General features: G+C 44.4%; 2 protein-coding genes across 5 annotated transcripts in view; one reads left to right on the top strand and one right to left on the bottom strand.

The window, feature by feature from the left end:
* Positions 1 to 1,929: 1,929 nt before the first annotated feature.
* Positions 1,930 to 17,307, top strand: lrrc53 (leucine rich repeat containing 53). Its single transcript, XM_086043283.1, has 8 exons — positions 1,930 to 2,668; positions 2,754 to 2,882; positions 6,276 to 6,374; positions 6,666 to 6,841; positions 6,951 to 7,114; positions 7,450 to 7,639; positions 7,723 to 7,915; positions 13,091 to 17,307. The coding sequence occupies exons 1-8, from the start codon at positions 2,662 to 2,664 to the stop codon at positions 15,355 to 15,357; spliced, it is 3,225 nt and encodes a 1,074-aa protein (XP_085899409.1). The 5' UTR covers positions 1,930 to 2,661; the 3' UTR covers positions 15,358 to 17,307.
* A 2,002-nt stretch (positions 17,308 to 19,309) lies between these two features.
* The window catches only part of tox (thymocyte selection-associated high mobility group box), a 60,535-nt gene continuing 58,943 nt past the window's right edge, over positions 19,310 to 20,901 (bottom strand). For all 4 annotated transcript variants that reach the window (XM_086044211.1, XM_086044210.1, XM_086044209.1 and 1 more), the window contains exon 10: positions 19,310 to 20,846. In XM_086044211.1, the coding sequence (XP_085900337.1) occupies positions 20,810 to 20,846 (37 nt within the window). In that variant the 3' untranslated portion in view covers positions 19,310 to 20,809. The remainder of the gene's footprint in view (positions 20,847 to 20,901) is intronic.

A 20,901-nucleotide genomic window follows, 5' to 3' on the forward strand; every position in this document is an offset into this window, starting at 1 on the left:
ATATTATCCCCTCCATGAGCCATCACCTCATCATGGTGTAGAGGTTGTGCATCCCAATGACCCTACGAACTCAGTTGTCTGGGGATTTATTTCCCTGGCACGGTCACCCACCATAACAAACAGGTCCTAGGTGAGGAACTCGACAAAGCACGTTTCAAGAACCCGCATGATGAGAAAAACCTTTAGACTTTGTTTTCCCATGCCCGGATGTGGGTCATTGGGGCCCCCCTCTGGAGCTAAGCCTTTAGGTGGGGCTCGTTGGCGAGCACCTGGTGACTGGGCCTACACTCATGGGGACCATCCGGGTACAGCTTGAAGAAGAAGCAATGTTGTTTCTCACTTCCTTGGGCTCATCCCCTGTGAGAGGGGCCAAAGGGATCGGGTGCGTAGAGAGCTGGGTTGTGGCAGTCCGACCCCCGGCTACAGAAGCTAGCTCTAGAAACATGGAATGTCATCTCTCTGACAGGGAAGGACCCTGAACTGGTGTGCGAGGTACAGAGGTTCCGACTAGTATTCGGGCCCACCTTGAAACATGACTTGAGCTCACATACCAGTCCTCTGGAGATGCGTTGTACTCTATCCACTCTAGCCCAAGGCGTTTAGGGGCCGAGCAGATATGGACATACTTGTTGCCCTCAGCTCCATACCTGCACATTGGACTTCACCGGAGTGGATGAGAGGGTAGCCTCCAGCTCTCTTCGGGTGGTGGGACGGGTCCCGGCTGTTGTTTATTCCTATGCACGAAACAGCAGTTCAGAGTACCACCCTCCTTGGAGTCCTTGGAGGAGATGCTGGAGAGCGCTCCCACTGGGGACTCCATCTTTCTATTGGGTGACTTCTTCAGCACCCCAAATCAGGACCCGAGCGATGTTCTGCTATTGGACTTCTGTGCTCGTCATGGATTGTCCATAACGAACACCATGTGGAGACATAAGGGTGAGCACATGGCACCAGTACACCTTGGGCAGCAGTTTGATGATCGGATTTGTGGTAGAGTCATCTGACTTGTGCCCACATGATTTAGACACTCGGGCAAAGAGAGGGGCGGAGCTGTCAATCGATCACCACCTGGTGGTGTGTTGGCTCCCTTGATGGAGGAAGATGCCGGTCTGACCTGGCAGACCCAAACCCATTATGAGGATCTCGATTTATCAGTAGATATATGTTCCTACCCTAACCCTAACCTCATCTTATCGGCAAGCTTTGCAGGAGCCTGATAATGATCATGATCATTTGAGTGTTGCAGCAGGAAGGGATGGAAAACATGCAGGAAAGCGGCCCTTGAGGAGCGGAGTTTGACACATGTGCTTTAAGTGGAAGCAAGGCTGCCAGCTGTCTCATTGCAAGTACCCCAACTTCATCTGTAGGAAGTTGTAAACACTTCACTCACTCAACCAAGTAATCAGAAATACTTCCATCGGCACAAGTGTATAAAATCATTCACCTAGGCATGCCCACTGTTTTTAAAAACATTTGTTAAAGAACGCGTTGCTCTCAGGAACTCAGTGAATTCCAGCGTGGAACTGTGATAGGATGCCACCTGTGCAAAAGTCCAGTCGTGACACAGCAGCGTCACTAGATACTGAGGCGCGTAACTCGAACACTCTAAAAACAGTTGGGTTAAAAATAACACAATTTTTGGTCAAAAATGGACCGATCCACTAATTGGGTCAATTTGACCTACTTTCTTGCGTTATGTATAAAACAGTCCAATTTTGGGGGTTGTTGTGTACAAAACTACCAGGAAGTTTGGTCAAATTGACCCAAGTATTTTTACAGTGAAAAAGCCAACAACTTTCTGCCGAGTCAATTGCTACAGACCTATAATCTTAACAATAACGAAAGATAATGAATTTATGGGAAACACAGTTATATCTATGTCATAACGTGCAATTTGAGGTTTTACGAACACACAGTATGGATTGAAATTTAGAGCAGCACGGTAGTGGTTAGCATTCCTGCCTCACAGTTCGGCTCTGTTAATTGTTCAAATATCAGCACTGGCCTCCCTGTGTGGGGTTTCCAGGTTCTCACTGTGCAGGCGTGGGCTTTTTCTGGTAACTGTGGCTTTCTCCCACATTCCCAAAACTTGCATGCAGTGTTAATTGATGACTCTTGATTGTCTATATGTGCCCTGTGATTGACTGGCACCCAGTCCAGACTGTACTTCTCACCGAATGTCAGCTGGGATAGCACAAGTGGTAACAAAAAATGGATAGATGGTTGGAAATTAAGCCTAGACATCATCAGAAGAGTTGATCAGAAGATTTCTCTGTGGTTACATCTCAACATTTTATGCAGTAATGGCAGGAGCAATTCTCCTATAGTAGGTTATTAAAGCAAATGTTGCACTTAACCCCATCTAAAAGTAACAAGTCCTGATAGTGCTGCTGGGAATTTTGATGGTAATCATGCTGCTGGTATTCATTGCAATCAGAATTCATTCTCTCTCATTTTGTCCACACTTATTTCTATCCAGCATCACTGGGAGCTGGACTGAACAGTGTAAAGAACAAAGAAAGGTGATGCTGATGTAAAGCTTTGTTTTAACAGCCCGAGCATGTCGTGATGTTGATGTTGACAATAATGACACTAAATTAGGCTGCGGCCTGATTGACGAGATGTTACCTCATCACCTCCTAGCAACCACTGTAATACAACATGACAAGTAAGTGTCTTGCACTTTTCCGTATTGGTTTATTATTCATTTTCAGAAAATAATCTCCCAAACAATTGAAATGTAATGTTTGCAGGTATCTTGCTGATGTTGATGTTATTACTCCTCATTGTCCAGCGACGCTTTACTTTGTCATCGTGCCCTGTTTCATGTATGGTTTGCTCTGACAATGCTGTCATCTGTCACAGGCTGGCTTATATTATAGGTAACGTACTGTATACGCAGTTATGGGTTTCCCTCAGTCCAGCTGTTCTCTGTGCTTCGTACTAAACATAAAAAAAACATAGTCATCAACTTCAACAATGGATCCTACAGTTGTTTGTTATACTCTATAAAGATATACAGTAAAGTGAACATATTTCTTTGACAGTAGTTAAAACGGAAGTCAACCTAAACAAATTTTTTTCAAGAATATGTTCCCAGCAGGCCCACTAGTTAAAACACAGCATTCTGATTAATTTTGCCTTTGTGGAAGATAAGTTAAGCAGCAAAATGCACTAATTTTTAGCCATCTCTGGGGGCGGCCATTTTGTCTTCTGTCGACTGAAAATGACATCACAACTACTCGGGGTTCAGGTAACGACCAATCACGGCTTAGCTTCAGAAAACAGGTCAGCCGTGATTTGTCGTTACCTGAGTCCTGAGTAGTTGTGATGTTGTTTTCAGTCTACAGAAGACAAAATGGCCGCCCCCTGAGAAAACGAGTGGATCAACACTTGTTCCACAAACGCGATACTTATCAGAATACCCAGTTTCAACTAGTGGGCTTGCATAGAACTTATTCTTGAAAAAAAAAAAATGTTTGTGTTGGCTTCCCTTTAATGAAATTATTGAAAAATTGATTTTGAATTGAAAAAAGAGGAAGTCAACCCAGAAAATGTCATTACAATGTTATGTTCTATGTAGCCCCACTAGTCTAAACATGGCATTCTGATTAATATTACATTTGTGTTAATCATTAGTAAGAACCTAAACAATACACGCACTCTATGAGCTGTGGTAGACAAACTCACAAATCCCCCAAATCAAATAGCGCCAGAACTCCTCTCAACCAATAAATGCAATGAATTTGCCTGCTTCTTTAGTGATAAAGTACAATCCATCAGGTCGAACATCATTACAAACCAGCCAAATTCCAAAATGATGCAGCTCTTAAAATCACCCAGGAATAATTTGGTTAGCATGGCAGAATTTGATACAGTGGATCAAAAAACTATAACAGATTTGGTTCAGCAGCTGAAACCATCAACTAGTTGCCTTGACCCAACACAGTCTGACTTTTTCAAAACTATTGTGAATTCTGTTCTAACTGAATTGCAGGGAATAATCAACTGCTCACTTCAGTCAGGCAAGTTTCCTAAACCCCTGAAAGTAGCTGCCATCAAGCCCCTTCTAAAAAAGAGAACGCTGGATGACTCCCTGTTAGTAAATTATAGACCCATCTCAAACCTTCCCTTCTTATCAAAGATTGTTGAAAAAGTGGTTTTAATCAACTCAGCAAATTCTTGAACTCAAACTGACTGATAAATTCCAATCAGGATTCCGACCTCATCACAGTACAGAAACAGCTCTTATCAAAGTAGTAAATGACATAAGATTGAACACTGACGCAGGTAAGGTGTCGGTGCTAGTCTTATTGGATCTCAGTGCAGCATTTGATACAATTGATCATAACATACTGTTGAACAGGTTGGAAACTTGGGTGGGATTAAATGGAACAGTCCTAAAATGGTTTAGGTCTTACTTAGAGGAAAGAAGTTACTTTGTGACCATTGGAAGTTTTGAATCAGATCGGAGGGCCTTGACATGTGGGGTTCCTCAAGGGTCAGTCCTTGGGCCCCTTCTGTTCAGTCTGTATATGTTACCTTTGGGTCAAATACTTCAGAACACCAATGTTGCCTCTCACAGTTATGCAGATGACATACAGATGATGACACATATATCAATGTCCCCGAATGACACCAGTTCAATCAGTGTATTGTGTCACTGTCTAGAGCAAATTAACAACTGGATGAACCAAAACAAAAGAGAGGTAATTGTATTCGGCAATAAAGAAAAGAGGATTGCTGTTAGAAAACACTCGGAGTCACTGTCTTTAGAAACCAAAGACCAAGTCCGAAATCTTAGGATACTGATAGACTCAGGCCTGACTTTCAGCAATCATATACAATCAATCACTAAATCACCCTTTTATCAGCTGTGAAAAATATATCCAGACTGAAAGGTTGCATGCTGCAAGCAGACCAGGAGAAACGTATCCATGCTTTCATCTCCAGTAGACTTGATTATTGTAACGGTCTTCTTACTGGTCTCCCTCAAAAGAGCATCAAACAGCTGCAGCTTATTCAGAACGCTGCAGCTCAGGTTCTTACAGCACAAAGAGATCCAAATATATTACTCCAGTCCTAAAGGCTTTATACTGGCTCCCAATTAAGTGTAGAATAGATGTTAAAATTTTGCTTCTGCTCTATAAATCACTGAATGGTTTGGGTCCTGAATACATGAATGAAATGCTGATTGAATATAAACCCTGTCGGGCTTGAGATCTGCAGACTTGGGTCAATTAGTGGAACTGAGAGTTCAAGGTAAACATGGTGAAGCTGCATTTAGCTGTTACGCTGCACGCTAATGGAATAAGATGCCAACAGAAGTGAAGTCAGCCCCGAGTGTAAATGCTTTTAAATCCAGGTTAAAAACGTTGCTTTTTTCTCATACCTTAGATTACGTTCCTCTAGACAATTTTAAATCTTTATTTTTTTTTAAATTCTTTTATATATTTTAGAAGCCTACTTTTATTTCTTTACTTTTAAATGTTTTTTAAGTTTTCTGCTAATGTGCTTAAAATGTTGTAGTTTTGTTGGTTGCTTTTGATTTCTCTACTTTGCTTTTGAAATGTTGTTAACTGTTGTGTTTGTAAATGCTTGAAGGTGTTGTCTTTGCTTGTGTGAAGCACATTGAGTTTCCTTGCGTATGAAATGTGCTATATAAATAAAGCTGCCTTGCCTTGCCTTGTGTTAAGCATTAAAAATCCACCCATTTTTGTCCATCTCAGGGGGCAGCCATTTTGCCACTTTCTGGCGACTGAAAATTACATCACAGTTACTCAGGGCTCAAGTGACGACCAATCATGGCTCAGCTTCACAAAACAGGTGAACCATGATTGGTGACAAAATGACCACCCCTTGAGATGGATAAAAACAGGTGGATTTTGCTGTTTAACTCCTATTCCACATATTGGAATATTAATCAGAATGCCGTGTTTAAACTAGTGGGCCTGCATGAACGTATTATTGGAAAGAACATTTTTGGGTTGACTTCCACTTTAACCACTTTAAAAATATGACATTCTAGTATTTGTGTGGTAAAATATACTGCTGGTTATGGCTTGTCTACCCGAGAGTGCGCTGCAGCATTTGTGCTCCACTTTGCATTGCTAATGGTAATGACTTTATGCAACCACATAACCACCCCCCTTCGAAAGAAATTACCCAATTGGAATGTAGCGCTTCTTTTCCATAATAAATGTTGCAAATACTGTATGTTGGTACATACCTATGCTTCCCTAAAATGACAAATGTATGTTTGTGCATATGAGCAGATGCTCCAGACACAACAGAGGCTCTCCTTCTCACACAGGGCTCCATCGCCACTGTCCAGTCTGCCCCCTTGTCAGTCCTTGGCAATATCACTGTCATAGGTAACATACTACTGATTACTTCAATTCTGTTAAGTATTTAAAAATTGGTCGATGCCATGGGCATACATGGGAATTCACCAGATTTTTACCTTTTACCTTTGCAAGTGGTATGGAAAATGCATGGATGAATCAACTCGATATTTATGTTAGCCTTTAACAAAGTACTCCACAATTCATGTTCATTTCCAATTTATTTGTCATTAACTTTTAAAAGTGTCAAGCTTTGAATATTCATCCAAATTCTCTGTATATTGTAAATATATTGGAAATCTGTTTTCTGTCACCTAACAGGTCTGAGCCATAATCGCATTTCTGTGATGGATGAACTATCCTTCAGAAATTTGCCCTTCTTGCACACATTACTGCTAGATCACAACCTCCTCACCAGTCAGGCCTTGCAGGAAGAGGCTCTGTCCAATCTTTCCCATCTCCAGGTGCTCGCATTAGGCCACAACCTTATCGGCCAGGTGAGTCCCTCACAGGAATCCTTACAGACTGGAAGAGAAAACCAAAATACAAGCATACTGTATAGCTAGGATTGAGTTCGGAGTGAAAAGCCTGCGAATTGATGTGCAGATCCAAGCTGACTGGCTTAAAGGTACTACAGCACTTCGAACCCTAAACCTGGAGGGAAACAGGATCACCAGTTTAGACCCTGGATCTCTCCCTCTCAATGATCTCGGATATCTGGAGAGTCTGGATTTGTCTGATAACTTAATAAAGAGCCTGGACACAAACAGGTTAGTTCATATTAACACGAGAGGTTCCACATAAATTGCACTGACAAATATTAGTAGGCTATCCATCCATCCATCCATCCATTATCTATACCGCTTCTCCTCACAAGGGTCGCGGGTGTGCTGGAGCCTATCCCAGCTGTCTTCGGGCAGTAGGCGGGGGACACCCGGAATTGGTTGCCAGCCAATCGCAGGGCACACAGAGACAAACAAACATCCACACTCACACTCACACCTAGGGGCAATTTAGAGTCCAATCAACTTACCATGCATGTTTTTAGAATGTGGAAAGAAACATATTAGGAGGCTAATGTGTACAATATGTTGTGGTCCTTTAGCTTCCACGGTTTGGTGCGCCTTCGCAACTTGGACATGTCCAGAAACCGTCTGAGTTCAGCGCCTTCTCAGTCTTTTTCCTACCTCAGCTGGTTAACCAACCTCAACCTCGATCTCAACTCATGGAATTGTTCTTGTCAGCTCCTGGATTTAGCTGCCTTCCTTTCAGCCTTCATACAACAACCTGACAAGGCAAGAATCTGCAATCTGGTCCAAGCAGAAATATTTTACAAGATGGCTAAACTTTTAACACAAACCTCTCCTGTTGCCGTCAGACACTGTATAACGGCCGGAGGATGGTGTGTGTGAGCGCTGACAATCCGGCTGTAACGACAGTGCTGGAGCTGACTGAAGCCAACTGTGTCCCATCCAATCAGAACATCACAGTGCAGATAGAGACGAGAGACAGTGTGACACCGCAAGTGTATGCTCGGGATTTGGCCATTACAGCTGTTATTTGCTTTGTTGGTGAGCATGTAATGTCACACCACAATACAGATTTTATTAGAACCTTACTTATGACGCCCCCAGCTAGCTAGCAATGAGCTTCGGCTAGCTACTAGTCTGGCTAAACACGTTGCGTTGCTTCTAAATTAGTAATCCTCGCCTTCGCGGGCGTGAATAAGATACATTTCTGACAAGTATCTTTCCCATGAAGAGATGTGGAGGAAAGACGAGGAAGCCATGCTAATTGCGAAGCTAACCTAAGTGTGACTTCTAATCGTAATGAAGTGCTTGGGTGATCGAGCACGCTTTTTACAGAAGCCTTGCCTGGAACCATGTTAAAGTGAAAGCATATTCAACTTTGAACAGCAAAACAGTAGGCAAATGAATAGGGTCTGTATTATGGAGAGAAAATCACACTCGCTAAACAGAACCGAAAATTGAAAATGAATTAACTTCCATTATGGCGTACGTCAGCCAGGAGGAGTGGCATATAACTGTAAAAGTATATTAATATGCAGTTGTATAAAATATAATAATATCAGTACTGTAATCAGTCCTGAGTTTTGATTTTGTCTTTGAAGTCAATCTGCACGATAAATGTGCTCCAAATTACATAACAGTCAATCTTTTTTTGTTTTGTTTAATCATTTTAGCTTTGATAAAAGACCATACAACTTGTTCAGAAACTGAAATGTATATTAGTGTTTGAAATTACTGCACTGGAAATGTTTCTAGAACAGAAAATACAGTTTTCTGCTATAAACAATGTGAATTTAAGAAATAAATACAGTTGATTATATAAAAAAGAAAATCAATTGTTGGTATGTTAAATTGCCGTATGTTTATTGTTTAATAAAACTATTGCTCCTGGACATTGGGGTTAACCTGCAAAAATTATGAAGGTGTTCCTCAGATGAAATCATCCATCCATCCATTATCTCCCGCTTATCCGAAGTCGGGTCGCAGAGGCAGCAGCTTCAGCAGGGAAGCCCAGACTTCCCTCTCCCCAGCAACATCCTCCAGCTCTTCCGGAAGGATCCCAAGGCGTTCCCAGGCAAGCCGGGAGACATAGTCTCTCCAGCGTGTTCTGGGTCGTCCTCGGGGTCTCCTGCCGGTGGGACATGCCCGGAACACCTCACCAGGGAGGCGTCCAGGAGGCATCCTAATCAGATGCCCGAGCCACCTCAACTGGCTCCTCTCGACGCGGAGGAGCAGCGGCTCGACTCTGAGTCCCTCCCGGATGGCCGAACTTCTCACCCTATCTCTAAGGGAGAGCCCGGACACCCTGCGAAGGAAACCCATTTCGGCCGCTTGTATCCGAGATCTTGTTCTTTCGGTCATGACCCACAGCTCATGACCATAGGTGAGAGTAGGAACGTAGATCGACCGGTAAATTGAGAGCTTCACCTTTCGGCTAAGCTCCTTCTTCGCCACGACAGACCGATACAGGGTCCGCATCACAGCAGACGCTGCACCGATCCGCCTGTCGATCTCCCGTTCCATCTTACCCTCACTCGTGAACAAGACCCCAAGATACTTGAACTCCTCCACTTGGGGCAGAATCTCATCCCCGACCCGGAGAGGGCACGCCACCCTTTTCCGACTGAGGACCATGGTCTCAGATTTGGAGGTGCTGATCTTCATTCCGACCGTTTCACACTCGGCTGCGAACCGCTCCAGCGAGAGTTGGAGATCGCGGCTTGAAGAAGCCAACAGTACTACATCATCTACAAAAAGCAGAGATGCAATACTGAGGCCACCAAACCGGACCCCCTCGACACCTCGGCTGCGCCTAGAAATTCTGTCCATAAAGGTTATGAACACAATCGGTGACAAAGGGCAGCCTTGGCGGAGTCCAACCCCCACAGGAAACGAATCCGACTTACTGCCGGCAATTCGGACCAAACTCTGGCATCGGTGGTACAGGGACCGGACAGCCCTTATCAGGGGGCTCGGTACCCCGTACTCCCGAAGCACCCCCCACAGAACTCCCCGAGGGACACGGTCGAACGCCTTCTCCAAGTCCACAAAACACATGTAGACCGGTTGGGCAAACTCCCATGCACCCTCGAGGACCCTGCTGAGGGTGTAGAGCTGGTCCACTGTTCCACGGCCAGGACGAAAACCACATTGCTCCTCCTGAATCCGGGATTCGACCTTCCGACGGACCCTCCTCTCCAGCACCCCTGAATAGACCTTGCCGGGGAGGCTGAGGAGTGTGATCCCTCTGTAATTGGAGCACACCCTCCGGTCCCCCTTCTTAAAAAGGGGGACCACCACCCCGGTCTGCCAGTCCAGAGGCACTGTCCCCGATGTCCACGCGATGCTGAAGAGACGTGTCAACCATGACAGCCCCTCAACATCCAGAGCCTTTATGAACTCCGGGCGGATCTCATCCACCCCCGGGGCTTTGCCACCGAGGAGCTTTTTGACTACCTCGGTGACTTCAACCCCAGAGATAGGAGAGCCCACCTCAGAGTCTCCAGGCTCTGCTTCCTCAGCGGAAGGCGTGTCGGTGGATTTGAGGAGGTCTTCGAAGTACTCTCCCCACCGACCCACAACGTCCCGAGTTGAGGTCAGCAGCACCCCATCTCCACTATAAACAGTGTTAATGGTGCACTGCTTCCCCCTCCTGAGACGCCGGATGTTGGACCAGAATTTCCTCGAAGCCGTCCGGAAGTCATTTTCCATGGCCTCCCCGAACTCCTCCCACACCCGGGTTTTTGCCTCAGCAACCGCCAGGGCTGCATTCCGCTTGGCCAGCCGGTACCCGTCAGCTGCCTCCGGGGTCCCGCAGGCCAAAAAGGCCCGATAGGACTCCTTCTTCAGCTGGACAGCATCCCTTACTGCTGGTGTCCACCAACGGGTTCGGGGATTGCCGCCACGACAGGCACCGACCACCTTGCGGCCACAGCTCCGATCGGCCGCCTCAACAATGGAGGCACGAAACATGGTCCACTCGGACTCGATGTCCCCCGCCTCCCCCGGGACGTGGGAAAAGTTCTGCCGGAGGTGGGAGTTGAAACTCCTTCTGACAGGGGATTCTGCCAGACGTTCCCAGCAAACCCTCACAATACGTTTGGGTCTGCCAGGTCGGACCGGCATCTTCCCCCACCATCGGAGCCAACTCACCACCAGATGGTGATCAGTTGACAGCTCCGCCCCTCTCTTCACCCGAGTGTCCAAAACATGCGGCCGCAAGTCCGATGATACGACTACAAAGTCGATCATCGAACCGCGGCCTAGGGTATCCTGGTGCCAAGTGCACATATGGACACCCTTATGCTTGAACATGGTGTTCGTTATGGACAATCCGTGATGAGCACAGAAGTCCAGTAACCGAACACCGCTCGGGTTCAGATCGGGGGGGCCGTTCCTCCCAATCACACCTCTCCAGGTCTCACTGTCATTGCCCACGTGAGCATTGAAGTCCCCCAGCAGAACGATGGAGTCCCCAGGTGGAGCGCCCTCCAGCACACCCTCCAAGGACTCCAAAAAGGGTGGGTACTCTGCGCTGCCGTTTGGTGCATAAGCACAAACAACAGTCAGGACCCGTCCCCCCACCCTCAGGCGGAGGGAGGCTACCCTCTCGTCCACCGGGGTAAACCCCAATGTACAGGCGCCAAGCCGGGGGGCAATAAGTATGCCCACACCTGCTCGGCGCCTCTCACCCTGGGCAACTCCAGAGTGGAAGAGTGTCCAACCCCTCTCGAGAGGACTGGGACCAGAACCCAAGCTGTGCGTGGAGGTGAGCCCGACTATATCTAATCGGAACCTCTCAGCCTCACACACCAGCTCAGGCTCCTTCCCTGCCAGAGAGGTGACATTCCATGTCCCAAGAGCTAGTTTTTGCTGCCGGGGATCGGACCGCCAAGGTCCCCGTCTTCCGCCGCCACCCAGCTCACACGGCACCTGACCCCTTTGGCCCCTCCCACCAGTGGTGAGCCCATGGGAAGGGGGACCCACGTATCCTTTTCGGGCTGAGCCCGGCCGGGCCCCATGGGTGCAGGCCCGGCCACCAGGCGCTCGCCATCGAGCCCCACCTCCAGGCCTGGCTCCAGAAGGGGGCCCCGGTGACCCGCGTCCGGGCGAGGGAAAACGTGGTCCGTTAATTTTACTCATCATAAGGGGTCATTTTGAGCCGTGCTTAGTCTGGTCCCTCACCTAGGACCTGTTTGCCATGGGTGACCCTACCAGGGGCATAAAGCCCCAGACAACGTAGCTCCTAGGATCATTGGGGCGCGCAAACCCCTCCACCACGATAAGGTGACGGCTCACGGGGGGCAGATGAAATCATTGATTAGCAAAACTGTTTCCCAAAAGGGGATTTTGATCTTGCATAAACTATGCTAAGCTGGTAGCAAAATCCTACTCTTACTCTTACTCAAAAAACATTAGTACTGTAGATCACTGACTAAGCATGCCATCTTTGTGCCCTGCATTGGTATTATTTCACCGCTGCACAAACTATAGTCATGGAAAAAAATATCCAACCACCTTGTTTTCTTACATTAAATGTTCATTTTAATGCCTGGTGCCACTAAACTAAAGGTTTATCATGTGACTAACAGACAGAAAAGCAAACATGAAATGCCCGAAAAGTCCCATAGCTATTGATGTAACAACTCGAGAAGTGATTCAAGAAAACCATGGAAAATGGCTAGATATCACCAGTTAAATCAAACACTTATGAGCTATTTTTGTTTTCATCATTATGTTTGTCCAAACAAATGTGCCTTTATGTCATTTAAAATGAACAAGAAACTGAAGATACAAGGTTGGTCTAATAATTTTTTCCATGACTGTAGTTCAATACTTGCCACCCATTACCTGAAAAAGTTGTTTTTCTGTACCATCGTAAACTGAGAACCCCCGGTACAGTGAACCCACCCAAACACAATATGGTCAATCCCTGATTTGTTTGGATTTTAAAACTACATTTCCCACTATGGAAATCAACTTAATCCATTCCAGGACCTGTGTCCATCCATCAATCTGTCAACAATTAAAGGAGAGCGACCCACTGCTGTTTTTAACAACGACACATTGAATACAGTGAAACAGAATGTAAACCTACTGATGAATATGGAAAACACAGCACTTCATTCTCCACATTTTTAACATACCACACTAATGTAAAAACAAACAAACTGGTAAATAATGTCAAACATTCAACCATATATTGTTGTTTATCAGGTGGCGTTGGCTTGACACTGCTGGTAGTCCTCATCTGCTATCAAGTTTCTCGCCGAAAGAAAGCGACAGAAAGTCAAAGACAGAAGGATATGGAAGAAGGTTGCGGAACAGTGACCACCTATCTTGCTAATCATCGCCATGTTGGTGGGAAGCAGAGGCAACTCTTTTTGCAAGATCACCAGCTATTGGACAGTGAAAGCGTACCATGGGACTCAAGCGCCAATAAGAGCCAATTTCGTGTTCGAGCTGAAGAAGATCACGTGTGTTTTATGTGTCCAGATTGCAAGGCAGAAGGCTCAACGCTAAATCAGTGGGACAACGGGATGGATGGTGTAATGGAGACAGAGCATGAGGGTGACAGAAGGAGACTGAGGATGTTCATCAAGGAGGAGGAGGAGAAACACAGGAAGAAACTTGAGAGCCAACAAGACATTTTGGCTAGACACATTCCTCACAACGTTCTCTCTCGTGATAGGTCTTCATCTCGTCAATGGAAGCACAATTTCAATCATACACCAGAAAACCTTGCTGCTTGTCATGCAAACAACGAGATAGGTATGAGGACTGATATGGGGGTTAAGAGTACTCAACCTGTGATATTACATTGTAAGAGCTGCCACAGGATGTATGGGAGGTCAGCACAGAATATGAGCGAAAGTATGATTCACTCTGACATGAGAGGCACTTCTCTGTTTGATGACTCAGTCTCTCATATCAGCAGTAGGAGGATTACTGACTATGACCAGTGTGATGCAATGAAAAACATGAAAATGAGAAAGCAAAGAAGAAATGTGACATTCAATATCGAAAGAAGGAGTCAAGGAAGGTCAAGGAGGACTGATGCAGTGAAGATGTCCGCAAACACGGAGAGAGGAGTAGAGAAGTGCCACAAAGGAAAGCTACAGTTACCATTTCGAAAGACAAAAGTCCATCCGAAAAGGAAACCTGAGCAGGAGAGGTATCACTCCAAGAAGAAGAAAGACAGAAGGCAGAGTGAAAAACAAACGGAAAAGTTTGGAGGCAAAGAAAGCTCAGGTGAACAATCAAAAAGAAGTAGTAGCAAAGGGAAGAAAACATCAGATAGTGACAGGGTGATTAATGGTGAGGGTGAAAAGGATGCAGGAAAAGATCCGAAAGTCAAGACAGTACAGAAAAGTCAGCAAAATATCCATGGTAATGCAGAAGGTGAGACAAAAGAAGGAAAGGCCCAACTCCCAGCAAGTACTACAGCTAGCATGACAGACCCATCTCAGCCCGCCAAAGTACAGGGGGCCTCCGTCATTGGGCAGGGTCTGACTTTTCCATATCAGGGATCGCAGATGGTTCTTGGAAGTCCTCAACTTTCATCTCAGCAACCGTTTCTTGTCCCTGCTACTGATGTAATTCATTCAACGAGCCATCTCCTGCAAGGATCAACAAGTTCACACTTCATGGGCAGTAACCTCTCTCTCCAGGAAGGAACCCTTTTAATCAACACAGCAACCCCAGTGGGTGGGTCACTGGTACTCACTGGTCCTACCAATAGTATGTTACCTAACCTAAGCAGGTCCACGTCCTTGAGTGGCGCTTCAAATAGTCTGCAAGAAGGCTTTATATCACCTGGGTCATCTCTTCTCCCAAATGCAGGCAATGTCCACCCTTTGCAGTCAAGTGTGTTACAGACTACTCCACTTCATGGTTCTGTTCCTGGAGTACTTGGACCCAACATAGCCCTTAGTTCTTCACTGAACCAAACTCTCTCCCAAAGCCAACTGGATCTTCACAGCTCTAATCTTGAACCAAGAGTGAAGTTGGACTCACGCCAGGATCAAGGCCTTCAAAGTGGGGATAGACAATCACCTCTGGCGTCTGAATCTAACACCCCAAGCTCCTTTCTCCCAACTAAGGCATCTCAAAGTTTGAGTGAGGTGAACCCTCAGGTTCCCAAAGCTGAGAACACTGTTGAGAATTTGTCAAAAAGTTACAGTCAGACAGAAAATGGGGCTGTGCCAGGTGGTCTGATAGACAATGTATTTGTCGGTGGAAGGCCTGAAAATGAAGTTCAAGCCGTGTCTGAAGGGAGCATGCTGGGTGCAGACGTCTTTCCACAAGGTGCATCTACACGAAGCACATCCTCTTCTGGTAGTGCAGTGACCGCCTCCCCTCTGCTGCAGCAGGAGTACCTTTCAGACGAAAGTGGCTCCTCCTCTAGGAGGAAGCTGAAGCTGGTGCTCCCTGAAAAGAGTTCCAGCCGAGAACCCACAGCACTGGAAAAGAAGATCCGTTAGAGCACATATGTCAACGTTAAGGCCCGCGGGCCACATCCGGCCCGCGAGAAGGCTCCTGGGATGATATGTCTTTATTATTATTTCCGGCCCGCAGCAAGCCGGTGTGGGTAGCAGATCTGATCCTTCGGGCCTGCCGAAGACGTCACGCTTTCAAATATATTGTAGCGACTTCAAAGAACACGCCGCCAGACGTAGTTTAATTATTATGTTTTTATTAGTCCAACCGGCTAGTAAGGGCCGCAGCCGACGGCAATACAGTACGACAACCGTTCAGTCAAAAAAGAGCAACGGCTCTCCTGTTCGTCCTCCGCTACTCTCGCTCGCATGCCCTCCCATCCAGCGAGCCGCGCGATGCATTCATTAACCTCGGAAACAAAACAACTTGGCAAGACACAAATTCGACCACAACACAGATAACCCAATTCGTTACACTATTTCTGTAATATATTTCTTTGCATCAATGTTTGCCACCCAATGGCTGTTCTACATGCTTACTGAAGACTTCACGTCACTTTTCATGGCTTTCAGAATCGGATTGTGGTGAAAAGTTATTTGGAGCAAAACACACTTTATCAGAAATGCTTCATGTTAGAAATCTGACGTTGTTTTATTATTAGTAATTGTTGGCATTTGATAAATTCATTGAGTTTCGACGTAGTGGTGAGATGTCCCACACTGTGAGCGGTCATTGAACGCTATTCGAGCGCTAAGTGTTGATAGTGAGTGACTTTTTTTTTCTCTTTCCTCCTTCGACACAGCTCGTAGTTTGTTCGTGCCAGCAAACTCAGTATGTAGTTGCAGTTTGCCCGTGTTTCACCACGTTTGTTGTTGTGTGTAAATGTTAAAAGGTGAGTTTAATCATTTAAGTTCATATCAGGTAACTGCTGTACATAATAGCCTAGATATGTTCCCGTGAGTGATGTCACGTTGATGAACACTAGTTAGTTTTTTGGGGCTCATATGCTAACTATTCTAGTGATGAAACGTGTGAATGTGTATTATATGTATTGTTTGGCTGATTAATTTCTTAATACAGTGAATTGTAATGTTTAGGCATATTGTTAACAAATGGATATGCATTGGATGTTCTTTGTCTGTGTTGTTGCAGACCACAATAAATAGAGGTGTCAAGTGGAATACGGGCCTGTGTTTTCTGACAGGATCACCCACATTCATACCTTGCCACTCTAAAATAGGGTCAGCTGGAGACAGCATACCAATCATATGATCCTCTCCGTTTTACTTCACATTATGTACAGTTCATACAATCTTGCAGCCCGAGTCAACCAGAAAATTGTTTCCACTTTGGCAGGAGAAACGCAAACGGCAGTGACGTACGGGCTGCCTCGCAAAAGTAGCAGTAATATACTTTATTTTATTTTTTATTTAGTAACTCCGAAGATAAAACCACAACAGCCATGGGGTGACAAACATAGATGCAAAGAAATATATTACAGATATATAAAGCATGACATCATCAGCAGGCGCAAAGGACCCGATCCAATCTGGACATTTAAAAAAAATTCAGATCAGACCAATCAGCCCTCTGCTTGTCGCAAAATTTTGTATTTGGCCCTCCGTCCATTTGACTTTGACACCCCTGCGTTAGTCTCAAACCTTGACATACAACATATGTCGCTGAAACTGGTTACGCCTCTTGTGTCAAACTCAAGGCACGGGGGCCAGATCCAGCCCGCCACATCCTTCTAGGTGGCCCGTGAAAGCAAATCATGTCTCAACTTCCATGATCCTTGGTAAAATCTTTACCAAAATTTCAAATTGTCATGTGTAACAAATTACGTTGAGATTTTGCAAAAAAAATTTACCTTTCTTACAATAACTCAAACAATAGTTGAACAAACTATTATCCTTGAATTTTGATTTCAAAATTAGTCATCCATCAATTTGTTTTGTATATGTAATAATACGATGAGATGTTTAAACCTTTATTTGGTTTCACAGTCCTCATGGCACTCTGAGGGAAGCAGAAACTACAATGTGGCCCAGCACAAAAATGAGTTTGACACCCCTGGTTATGCAAGTTAATGTGTCATTTTTTCACTAGTGGGTGGCATAGTAGATGACTGGTTAGCACATCCGCCACATAAGTGCAGAGGACGTGGGTTCAAATCTGGGCCTTCCTGTGTGGACTTTATATGTTCTTCCGGGTTTCCTCCCACATTCCAAAAACATGCATGGTAGGTGAATTGAACATTTGAAGCTGTCTGTAGGTGTGAAGGTGAATGGCTGTTTGTTTATGTGCCCTGCGATTGGTTGGCAAGCAGTTCAGGGTGTAACAGGTCCCGCCCTCTGGCCCAAAGACAGCTGCTATAGGCTCCAGCACGTCCGCGACCCCGTTAGGATAAGTGCTTCAGAGAATGGATGGATGAATGTTTCACTGCTAAATACTTCTACTACTATTTGCTTATCTCTTAATTGGTGTAAGATCCAGGTGCAGAGATGAACAGAACATGTTCCATAACATAAATATGAAATGTTAGTCAAAATTAGGTGTGGGGGAAAATAGGACTCTGCGAAGGGCTCCTAAACAACAATATTCAGTGACCCGATGTCAAGTGCGACAAAACATTTTGGCTCCTTAAATTTACACAGTATTGTGTTATTCAAGTGAATTTAACTGTTATAAAACTATGTTTCTTCACAACACAGAGCCCACTAGACATCTGTGATAGGCTCCCCAATGAGGACAAGCAGATAGCAGAAATGGATGGATCGACTCAGATCCAGTCTCATACACGAATTGAAATCTGTATGTAGTAGTTGCAGTACCTACTTTTTGCCACTAGAAGGAAGTGTGTACCTCTTTCTACTTGAACTTGAGATCGAACCGGATGGTGTTTTAGCGGTGCGAGCGGGATAGAGCTGCGTGCTATGGAAGCACCGGACTCCCACCTTGAAATGGGATCAATCTCATCTTAATTTCAATGAGCATTTCATGCTGTATTTACAAAATTGTAATAATTATTGTATGTTGGGTATCTCACGTGTGGTTGTCATCTTTCTGGTGTATGATTTTATGTCTTCCTTGACACCCCCCCCCACACACATTTTTTTTATCAGTGAAATACTTTGTATTTTAAATAGTTGTATTGAGATCTGAGTTGTGTCTATCCAAATAGATGCAACACTGTCAGAGCTTTCTTCACCTTCCTTCTGAGAAATGTGGGAAAAGTGAGCTTTGTGACTTAGAACACTTCTATATTTCCTGTTTAGAAAAAAAGAAAAAGAAAAGTAATTCAACCGTTATGGTGAGTAGATCTTTAAACACACCCTATTACTCATATAAAAAAAAAAACATCTTTTTTTTTTTTTTTTAATTATTATTGTATGCTGTAACTAAGTTTGTTCATGAACACTTAGCATAGAGGCGAACACACCTAGCATGTACTATTGAGTAACTCTGATATTATTGTTTTTCAACATAATAACTGTTACAGTAATAACAGTAACGGTCATAAACGAGAGACGGGGAAATTTAAAAAATATAGTCAGACTAAGTATAGTCGGAAGCCAATTTTTCCCGTCTATGTAATTGTCTATTTTCGGTATTAATCGCCTATATTTTGTTTTGATGCGTAAGAAAAACGTGCGTTTGAGACCTGAAACTCCCATCAGAAACGAAATAGTAATATTGGGAGAAGGGCCAACAGCAACCGGTGGACTGGAGTTTTATGCATTTCATTTGTTTCCTCTCTTAGCTGAAACATTGCCCGCCTGGCATGCTTGGCATAATGAGTTGTGTACAGTATGTGACCTGTGACTGACAGCTGACCTAATGGGTATAAATGCTACAAACGATGGATGGATGGATGTGTTCCAAGTATGCCTCAGCTATCAATAAATGCAAAAGCTAAAATAAATAATAAAATAAAAACACAACTGTGACATCGTTATCATGTCGAAGAAATAACTACAAAAACAACATCAAGAGTTGGGAGTAATGACTGCACATCAATGCAGCACTGACTTTATTCTCAAACACATTTTTAGAATCTAAAAATAAGAAAATCTTCATGGTTGTTGCCCAGAGTCCTTTCATCTGCCCAAAAACACATAAAATACAAAAAAGATACAAGGTGAGCAAGAGAGACTCTCTCCTCATCGTTAACACTTAAACAGAACTTGATTAAAAACATTTAAACACAGCCAACAAAGCAATAGTTATAGGTCGATAAATAGCCTCTGTGCACAGAGAAGTAGAAATGACAAAAGAGAGCATGCAGCTCTATCAACCACTCCACTTTCTCTTCAACACACTCTTCAACGCACTCGCTCGCTCGCTCGCTCGCTCAATCACTAACACACATGCACGCACACATTTTGGGTCCAAATCAATTTTGGAAACAGACAGACATATACATGGAGGAGGAGCTGTCATCATATAAACTTTTGAATTCACCAAAGAATTATTTGACATTTCATCATTTCAAGGACTACAATACACTGCATTTGTGCCCAACAGATGTGAGCATCACTATGCGAGAACAATGCGGGCTTGTGTGTGCTGTGCTCTTTTTTACTTTGGCTGCAGCAGTATACAATGGAGGTAAAGAAAACAAATGAATTGGATTTAAATGGGACAGCATGAACAATTACAATACAATATTTTACAAGCGCTCTTCAGAACTTTTTAGAACTGGTAGTCCAGTTGAACTATACAAAAAGAAAAACAAAAGCAGGTAGAAAGATTTTTTTTTTTTTTTTTTGTATTATTATTTTTTTGATGAGAGTTCTATTAAGGAGTATTTAGGGCCACACTGAAAAGATCAAAACAGCATTAAACAAAAGTGTCAGAAAATAAAGACTCAATGAGAATGACGTTGGAATGGAACAAGGGCAAAGTAGTAAATTATCATAGAAAATTACCACTCCGTTCAAGTAATATTGCAACATTTTATGACCTTCACCGTGTAATGTCATTTGATTTTGCTTTTTTCAAACGTGACCCTTAATACTCCTTTGTAGCACTTGGCTAGAATAATCCATTTGTGAGGGTTCCTGTCTTACATTATATACACCAACCTTTACTCTTCCGAGCCCAGGCTGAAAACCTTTCCTTTGTAGAAACACATCCTTTCGGTTCAAATCAAGATACAGTTACAGTATGTAGGTGATACAATTCAACCAGTCTAACTAATCTATGCGCAGGAGCAGGAACTCTTCCTGTTTTTACATGTCCTCTCTTCCCTCTCAAGGACACAGTAAGGTGGCGCTATACACGTGGCCCTTTTAGTTTCTCCTATTTGCTGTCAGCTGCACTATACGTATATCATTCTGGGTAAACAAATATTTAGTCGGGACTTTTGTCTGTCTTGTGGGGGCTCTGCTGCGAGTCGACTTGAGTGTCTGGCTCTCGGGGTGGTTTGAATGAGGTCTCGCACTGTGGCAGGAGCAGGATGGGAATGACGCTCGGTGTCACTTTGTTCTGAAATTAACTCAGGTACAAAGTTTTATCTCGCTGAGGACCCCTGGAGGACAGAAGACAAAATTGAGAAAAACAATCAGCAACGCCGCTCCAAGTTT

This window comes from Filicampus tigris, chromosome 10, assembly GCF_054856515.1.
Source record: "Filicampus tigris isolate MCC_2025a chromosome 10, RoL_Ftig_1.0, whole genome shotgun sequence".
Taxonomy (NCBI): domain Eukaryota; kingdom Metazoa; phylum Chordata; class Actinopteri; order Syngnathiformes; family Syngnathidae; genus Filicampus; species Filicampus tigris.

What these genes read in the sequence shown, in the direction of transcription:
- lrrc53 (XM_086043283.1), top strand. An exon ending in CAGGCTGGCTTATATTATAG is followed by an intron (nt 2,883 to 6,275) that starts GTAACGTACTGT and finishes GCATATGAGCAG; the next exon opens with ATGCTCCAGACACAACAGAG. An exon ending in AAGAGCCTGGACACAAACAG is followed by an intron (nt 7,115 to 7,449) that starts GTTAGTTCATAT and finishes GTGGTCCTTTAG; the next exon opens with CTTCCACGGTTTGGTGCGCC.